This window comes from Centrocercus urophasianus, unplaced genomic scaffold, assembly GCF_019232065.1.
Source record: "Centrocercus urophasianus isolate 14NV4802_14NV808 unplaced genomic scaffold, USGS_Curo_1.0 seq_1314, whole genome shotgun sequence".
NCBI lineage: Eukaryota > Metazoa > Chordata > Aves > Galliformes > Phasianidae > Centrocercus > Centrocercus urophasianus.
Genome location: NW_024884492.1, coordinates 27,936 through 35,559, shown reverse-complemented (window position 1 = coordinate 35,559; position 7,624 = coordinate 27,936). Strand labels below are relative to the sequence as shown.

At 41.5% G+C, this 7,624-nt stretch overlaps 1 protein-coding gene across 1 annotated transcript in view; it reads right to left on the bottom strand.

The window, feature by feature from the left end:
* Positions 1 to 6,170, bottom strand: part of LOC122157354 (histone-lysine N-methyltransferase 2C-like) — a 28,218-nt gene extending 22,048 nt beyond the window's left edge. Inside the window, exon 1 of the mRNA XM_042812955.1 lies at positions 6,086 to 6,170. Within this exon, the coding sequence (XP_042668889.1) occupies positions 6,086 to 6,131 (46 nt within the window). The 5' untranslated portion in view covers positions 6,132 to 6,170. The remainder of the gene's footprint in view (positions 1 to 6,085) is intronic.
* Positions 6,171 to 7,624: the final 1,454 nt, after the last annotated feature.

Here is a 7,624-nt window from a genome sequence, read left to right as displayed (position 1 = left end):
TCTGTAAAGAATTTCCCCCTGACATCCAACCTAAATCTTCCCTCCCTCAACTTAAAACCATTTCCCTTGTCCTGCTGTTATCTATCCTTTCCAAGAGTTGATTCCCTTCCTGTTTGTAGGCTCCCTTTAGGTACTGAAAGGCTGCCATGAGGTCACCCCGCAGCCTTCTTTTCTCCATGCTGAACAAGCCCAGCTCCCTCAGCCTGTCCTCAGAGGGGAGGTGCTCCAGTCCCCTGATCATCTTCGTGGCTCTCCTCTGGACCCTCTCCAACAGCTCCCTGTCTTTCTTGTATTGGGGGCTTTACACCTGGATACAGTACTGCAGATGGGGCCTCACAAGAGCAGAGTAGAGGGGGACAATCACTTTCGTGTCCCTGCTGGCCACCCCTCTTTTGATGGAGCCAAGGATACCATTTGCCTTCTGAGCCACAAGAGCACATTTCTGGCTCATGTTCAGTTTTTCATCTTTCAGGACCCCCAGGTCCTTCTCCACAGGGCTGCTCTCAAAGACTGCTCCTTCCAGCTTGTATGGATGCCTGGGTTTCCTCCGGCCCAAGTGCAAAACTCTGCACTTTGAACTGCTCATTTTTTAATGAGTACACATATCACTACTGGCCTCTAAACACACTTATGTGTGCTTCTAAGCACATACTTGTTCCAAACATTTATGGATAAATTTAATCTATAGGCAATGCCCTCAGTGGTGTCAGCTCTTCCCTTCATTAATTTCAGAAGCAATAAGTAGTACGTCGATGAGGCCTGAGCAGCTGGCTGGAAAGCACGAAGCAGATCTCACAAGGTTGTTGGCGTCAACAAGTTGGAGCTTTTTCCATCAACTTACACAAAGGAGGACTTTCTCAGGTGTCTTTTGCTTTGTCCTAGTTGAAGGTTCTGGTCAGCATAGTTCATATGGTTACAGAGGACAGGCAAGACACTGCTTTTGGGCTGCTTCAGATTTCATGAGGTTCTGAATTTGCCCAGAGTTCTCAGGCAGCTTCTACATGGCTGACTTTCCTGCACTGAGAAATGTCTGTTTCTGAGTCCTGTGTCCTTTGCCCAGGGACAAAAGACAAGGAAGCTTTATCTTCAGAAAATTCATATTAAGTCCAACAAGAAAGCAACTGGCCAGGCAACGTCCCTGCAGCAGATGATAAGGTAACTGGGGGTGATAATGCAGGCATTGACAAAATCATCCTGAATGTTTTATGTATTATCACTTCTGAAATCTTCAAACACCACAGGGAAGTAAGGGTTTGTTATCAAGTATAATTTAACTTTAAGATGTGCTGTATGGAGTACAGATAGTAAACAGAATACCCAGTGGATTTACTATGAGTTTCCCAAGGGACTTAGCAGTTAAAATTCTTATCCCACTGTGCTTCTCCCTGATCAGTCTGAATCCCAACATTTTTATGTGACACAAAGACAAGAAGAATTACAGAATCTGTGAAGAGATGAATGCTTTATAAGTGTTCTCAAAATGGAGAGAGAATAATCAAGGAATTCAGTTCCTGTGAATTTAAATGCAGAACCAAGAAAACATCAAGAGCAGAAATTTGCTGAAACTAATGGAAGATGTCAAAAAAACAGAAAGCCAAGCATTCATGAATATCAAAGGGCCACAAAGCCTGTGGAATACTTACCAGGACACACTTGTTATACTATTTCTTTAGATTAGCAGTTATATGTTTGCACCTGCATGTGCACAGACAGGCACGATGCTTGCCAGTGCCTTTTTGTGTTTTTCAGGGGGCATGACAGAGACTTATCATCAAAAGGAAAATATTGTTATGGAGAGCAGCAGAACAAGAAGACATACAGTAAAACTCAGTATTCTCTAAACACGCCTTCAGTGAGTTGAAGGTGTTGACAGGACAAAGGCAATTGGCACAAGCTCAGAGGAGTTTCCCTCAAACACAGGAAAGTCTTCTATTTGTACCTAACTGTGCAGGTGACTGCAGAGCACTGGCTGTCCAGAGAGGCTTCAAGTCCATCTCATTGGACATCTTCAGAAGACACAGGACATGGCCCTAGGCAACTTATTCTTGGGGGCCTGCTAGAGAGGGTTAGGACTGGATGGACCACAAGGTGCTTTCCAAACTCAACATGTCTGTGATTCCATGGGTTACAAAATGATAGTAAGAGGGATGGGTTAGCTCAATATTGATTAGATGGACAAATACCAGTGGGAGAGTCGCTAGTGAGAGCCAAGATGAAGAAAAATGAAGCAAGGAACAGGCAAAACAAACTTGAAACAGTTGGAAAGAGAATGTGAAGTCACAAAATAAATGTCAGCAAGGTAGAAGTCAAGAAATCTACCAGAAAGATAAATCTAGTAGGTAAAGAAAAAGAATCTACCCTGAGGTTGACAGGAACCTGAAAGTCTATTGATTCAACTCAAGTAGCTTTTGTCCTGTTTGCTTCATAATAGGAAAAAGTTGGAGTAAGCTCCAAGTAGATCTTTTCCCAGATTTCCCTTCTCTTTCATAATAAACTCACAGCTGATCATGAACTTGTGCAGGATCTCCTGCTCCAGCGGGAGCAGTAAGTCTATGGGGCCCAATGGGATGCATTCCAAGGTACTTGATGTCATCTCAACACCTCTCACAATCCTTTTTTCAATGATCTGAGAATATGGAGAGGTCTCAGTCTACTGGAAGCTGGCAAACATAGTCCCCGTTTTCCAGAAGGGCAAGAAAGAAGAGTCTAGTACAATCACAGGTCTGTCTGTCTCATTTTGGTGCCCAGTAAAATTGTAGAGAGCATCACTCTGGGAGTTATTGAAGAACGCTTGAAAGACAATGAAGTCAATGGTAACAGCCAACACAAGTTCACAAGGAGAAAGTCCTGTTTAACCAACTTTATCTTATTTTATGACAGTGTTATCCACCTAGCCGACTGGAAACCATGTGTAATCTTTCTGAATTTCAGCAAAGCTTTTGATACTGTTTCTCACAGTACCCATACATACAGAGCATACAGCTAGATAAAAACATAATGCAGTGGGTGAACGGTTGATGGATTGGGCTGAAAGGCTTATAGTAAATTGGATTACATCATTCTGGAGAAGCCAGTGGGGGTTCTGCAGGGCCCCATTTTAGGGCCATTTGTCTTTAATGTTTTCATGAGTGACTTGGATACAGGACTCAAAGGTGTAACTGTGGATGATTGCAAATTGAGAGGACCTGTTGGCTTCCTTCAGGGAATAGAGGCACTGTAGAGAGATCTTGACAGACAAGAGGGCTGGGCACTCACCAACCACAAGTACTGGATTCTGCACCTGGGACAGGGCAGCCCTGGCTCTATACACAGACTGAGTTCTAACTAAGCTTCTTTCAACACATTATATCACAAAATTTTCAGGATTGCAACTTGTTTCCTTGAATGCAATTAAAATGGCTGTGCCTTAGAAATACTGTAGAGTCACTTCAGGAAGATTTCTGCAGTTTTTTCTTTTGAACAAAGATTTCTGTCAACATTATGAAAGGAAATGACAACTTCAGTGCTCATAGCATCCCCCCACACTCCTTGAAATGATTCAACAGCTAAAATGTACCCTTTATTCCAGGTGTGAGTAATTTTAATGCCTTACAATGCTTCACAAGAAAAAAGTCAAGAACGCTTTTTTTTTTTAACCATTCTCTACACACACAAAAAAAAAAACAACAATGAAAAGGAAACTAGAAATGCGGAGACTTGAAATACACCAGAAGTTGCACATCAAGAGTCTGTACATTCAAGCAATCTCATTCTGAGTTTCATAATATTTCTATATCACGTTTCGGTTTGTCAACTACCCCAACAAATTGTTGGCAAGTCTACAACTTTCATGAAAACAAAAACAAAAGATCTTTTCAGCCAAAGAAGCAATTCACAAACCGGACCATGAGTACCCTTCAATTTGAGTGCCGTGTGGAGTAACAAACCGGGGTTCCTCTCTCTCCCACACTTTTCTATTACCACAGATAAGCTCCTAGCAGAGTTTCAGAAGCAGCAGCCTTTTCAGTCAGCACAATTAAAACTCCATCGAACCACCCCGTGTTCAACCTTTAAAATAATTGCTACTGTGCCTCTATCAGAAAGCTCAGTATGACAACAGGATCTCAGACCTCCGTCTTTCTGTGAGGCTTCTTTCCTCTTAATAGACAGTTTGTAAAAAGGATCCTGAACTCAGGGCTGAGGTGGTGGTACATCACTTCCAGCAGCACACAGAAAGAGTCTATGGCTTTCAGGGATTTCCAGCACAGTGCTCCATGCTGCAGCACCTTTAGTCTGAGCTGCAGCCCTTTGTGACAGCGAGGATGAGTTTGATGAAGGATAAGGGAGAGATTTATCTACAGTCACTCCTGGAGATTCAGAAATAATTCTTCGTGTCACTCCTCCAAAGTAAAACATGCTCTCAGTTCTCTACAGAGAATCTTTGTTAATAATGAAATGTAAGAAGTAAAAAATATTTACCCATCAGTAAAATCCCTAAACAGGGTATCAGCAGTTGTTTAACTGGAGGAAGGGGCAGGTAAAAATCACAATTTCTGTCTTCTTCCCTGATTTTCAGGAGAATGTTTCTACCACATGGGATGGGAGGAGTTATGAATGGAATACACACATTTAGAGCAAGTTTTTCTTTACCCTGCTGTTTTCCTACAGAAAAACATCTGTTATAACTTTTTCAATTTCAACTTTAGCGAGTAGTTCACTACTATCTTATCTACCACCAGCAGCTTATTACCAGAGGAAGAAAAAAAACTGGCAGAAGTAAATAATGATACACTCTTGTATTCAGCTTTAATATAGCCTCACCACAAACCACTACCAACGCTTAAATTCAACAGAGGTTGTGACTAAACACTCATGACACTCCCAAAAGCACGCAATCCTGAGTAAAAAGCCTTCCTAAACCTGATGACAACATCTACAAGTAAGAAGCAAGACACCAGCACACACAGTCAAAGCTGACTCTCCATCCATTAGACAATTTCAGTCCCCACTTTCATAGCTTTAACTGCAACCATATTGCTGTATGGCCTACATAAAACCTTGCAGCAAACACCTTGCTCTTCTGAGGTCTTCTGCTTGTTCTCCCTATACATTACACTAAGCACAGATTCCTGTCTTCAGATTTAAAGACTTCACAACTCTATCTCCTTACTTAACAGCTACAAGTAGAACTAACAAGTCCCCTAACTCAGCTGGCATTTTCTTCCATCTGCCCCCCTGACCGTCAGCTTCTGCTGTTATGTGTCTGTGCTTTCTTCCACTTTGCTCATTATGCATACAGGGCTATCTAATTAAATTTATAATCCCTTATGTCTCAATGCACTTTTAAGGTTTTTATTTCCGTCAAATCTAAAACCTTCCACCAACTGGCCCTGGCTTAATCCTTCCTGGCAGAGTTCACCCTTCTACATATATTCAGTTCCTGGTTAAAAACAGGCAAATGGCTACAGACACGTGCCTGGCAAAGAGATGACAGTTCTTCAGCACAGCTTTTATCTTGTGTGTTAGCTCATCTGTTTGTCTCTTTAGACTCTTCACCTGCCAGAACAGAACTCACAAACTGTTGCAACAACACTCAGTCCAGTACAATGCGATCTCTCTGGTAACTGAAGCATTTGGGTACTATTATAACAAATATTTACGAAAGCAAGAATGCTCTTGTTTCCCAAGCAGCAGCAGGAGGCATTAACGTGAGGTTATCCTGGCCCCCCCTTTGGGATAGCACCTGCTTTAGTTAGCTGAGGATACAGGTCAGCTAGTAATGCTGTATTTCCACAGGTATCCTAAAAATCGCAGCTTCTGCTTCAGAAGTTTTAATTTTGTCAGCTACTGCCCTAAAATAAACAAACAAAAAGAGCCACTACCTAACTATAATAAGGAGAGCATCTTCATTAGACTACTTAAAAGAAATAAGTTCAAAGAGCATTAATTGATATGGATTTAAATAACATATTTCTAAATGTCTGCCCAAATGCATGTGTCATACTACCAAATTAAATACTTCTTCCTTGCCAAAGTTCTGTGTAATAAAACGAACTTCCAAGGAAGAAGCAACAACCAGATAGCATCAATGCCATTCTCTCATTACCTGTTTCCACAGTGTTTTCTGTTTCTGCTGCCTCCAAACCATCCATACTGTCTTCATCCTCCACTGCAGTTTTTCCTCTACTCCGAGGCCTGCAAACATAGAAGAGAAAACTGTTCATAAACTGAAAGCACTTTTAATTGTTTTTTTATTATAAGCTTTATTCCCAACTTAAATAATTTCATTTTGGAGGGATAATTATCAGCATTAAATTGCACAACATTCAAGCAGTGATTTGAGTGCTCTGCAAATCAAAAGTTTCCTCCCCTCTCTTCCTGTTTTAGGTAACAAACAACATTCGCTTCAGTCAAGCCCTTCAATTTTCTGGCTATTATTATAAGAAAAATTCAATCAAACTTATCCTGATTTTAAAAAAAGCACCAAAAACATTAAACCAGTACATTATATGAGTATTCTATTTGCTATACATCTTTTCATTACAAAGAAGATAATTTCTGAGATGTCAGAGAGCACAGCCCAAAATCTGGCCAGTAGTTCCACATGCAATAAAACAGACACTAACCCATTCAAAGCACCAAGCACCCTTGGAAGAAATTTCTATCAAATAATACCAATACTAAAGCAATTCAATCGAAACACGTTTTATTTTCAGTGAAATAAATGTTCTGACACTTAAAACAGAACATTAAGAGAGAGATGGCTAGATGCTACCACCTTAAAAAAGAGTTAATGTCAGGACAGCAAATCAAAATTAAGATACCAGACAGATCTAGCTCCATTTCAACCAAGCTCTGACAGAAAGCAGAGAGCCTTGTATCACAAATTTCACCCTTTTTTTCCTCTGCCTGGCTTTTCAACAACGAGCACGGTGGGCTGCTGAGAAGCCTTAGCATCCAGATTCCCAGCTGTTCAGCAGCCCATTTGAAAGGGAGCCAAGAGCTTGGCACTTCGCCTCCCAAATTTTCAGGCTACTTGGCAACTTGCCTGGCGTGCTGACAGAAAGCCTGAGAGACCCTGGGAGCTTCTGATTCCAAGTACACAAATTCTGAGCAGTTCGGGGCATCTCGGTGTTTCCACAGTCCCAGAGCTCCAAGGCAACCATTCACCCAACCAGCCCGCCTTGGATCAGGATGTCACCCAGGCAGCTCCCTGAACAGAAACCCCTTCGGGTTCCTCTTTCATGGAGAATTCTGAGATGTTTGGGTTTAGTTCCATGTTGGGAGAAGCTTTGTTAGTTTCTTTTCTTTCTTCTTCTTTTTTTTAAGTGATGAAATAATTCCTAAAATCAGCATTTCCTTTTTTTTTTTTTTTTTTTCCAACCGTTAAAATACTGAGATGTAGCAGTAGCATTACCTCAGAACTAGATCTGCTATATCAGCTAAAAAATATACACTCTATCATGCAGTGCTTTTGGTTCTCAAGGATCAAAGACGACCACACGCACAGAGCTGGGACAGACCATCACCTTCTGAGCCTACGTGTGGTGCTCTGCAGGAAAGCGAGGAGGGCCTGCCTGGTCCCACCTAACCACATCCCTTCTAATTGAGTTTGGGAGAGGTTTTGTCACTTCAAAGAAGGAAA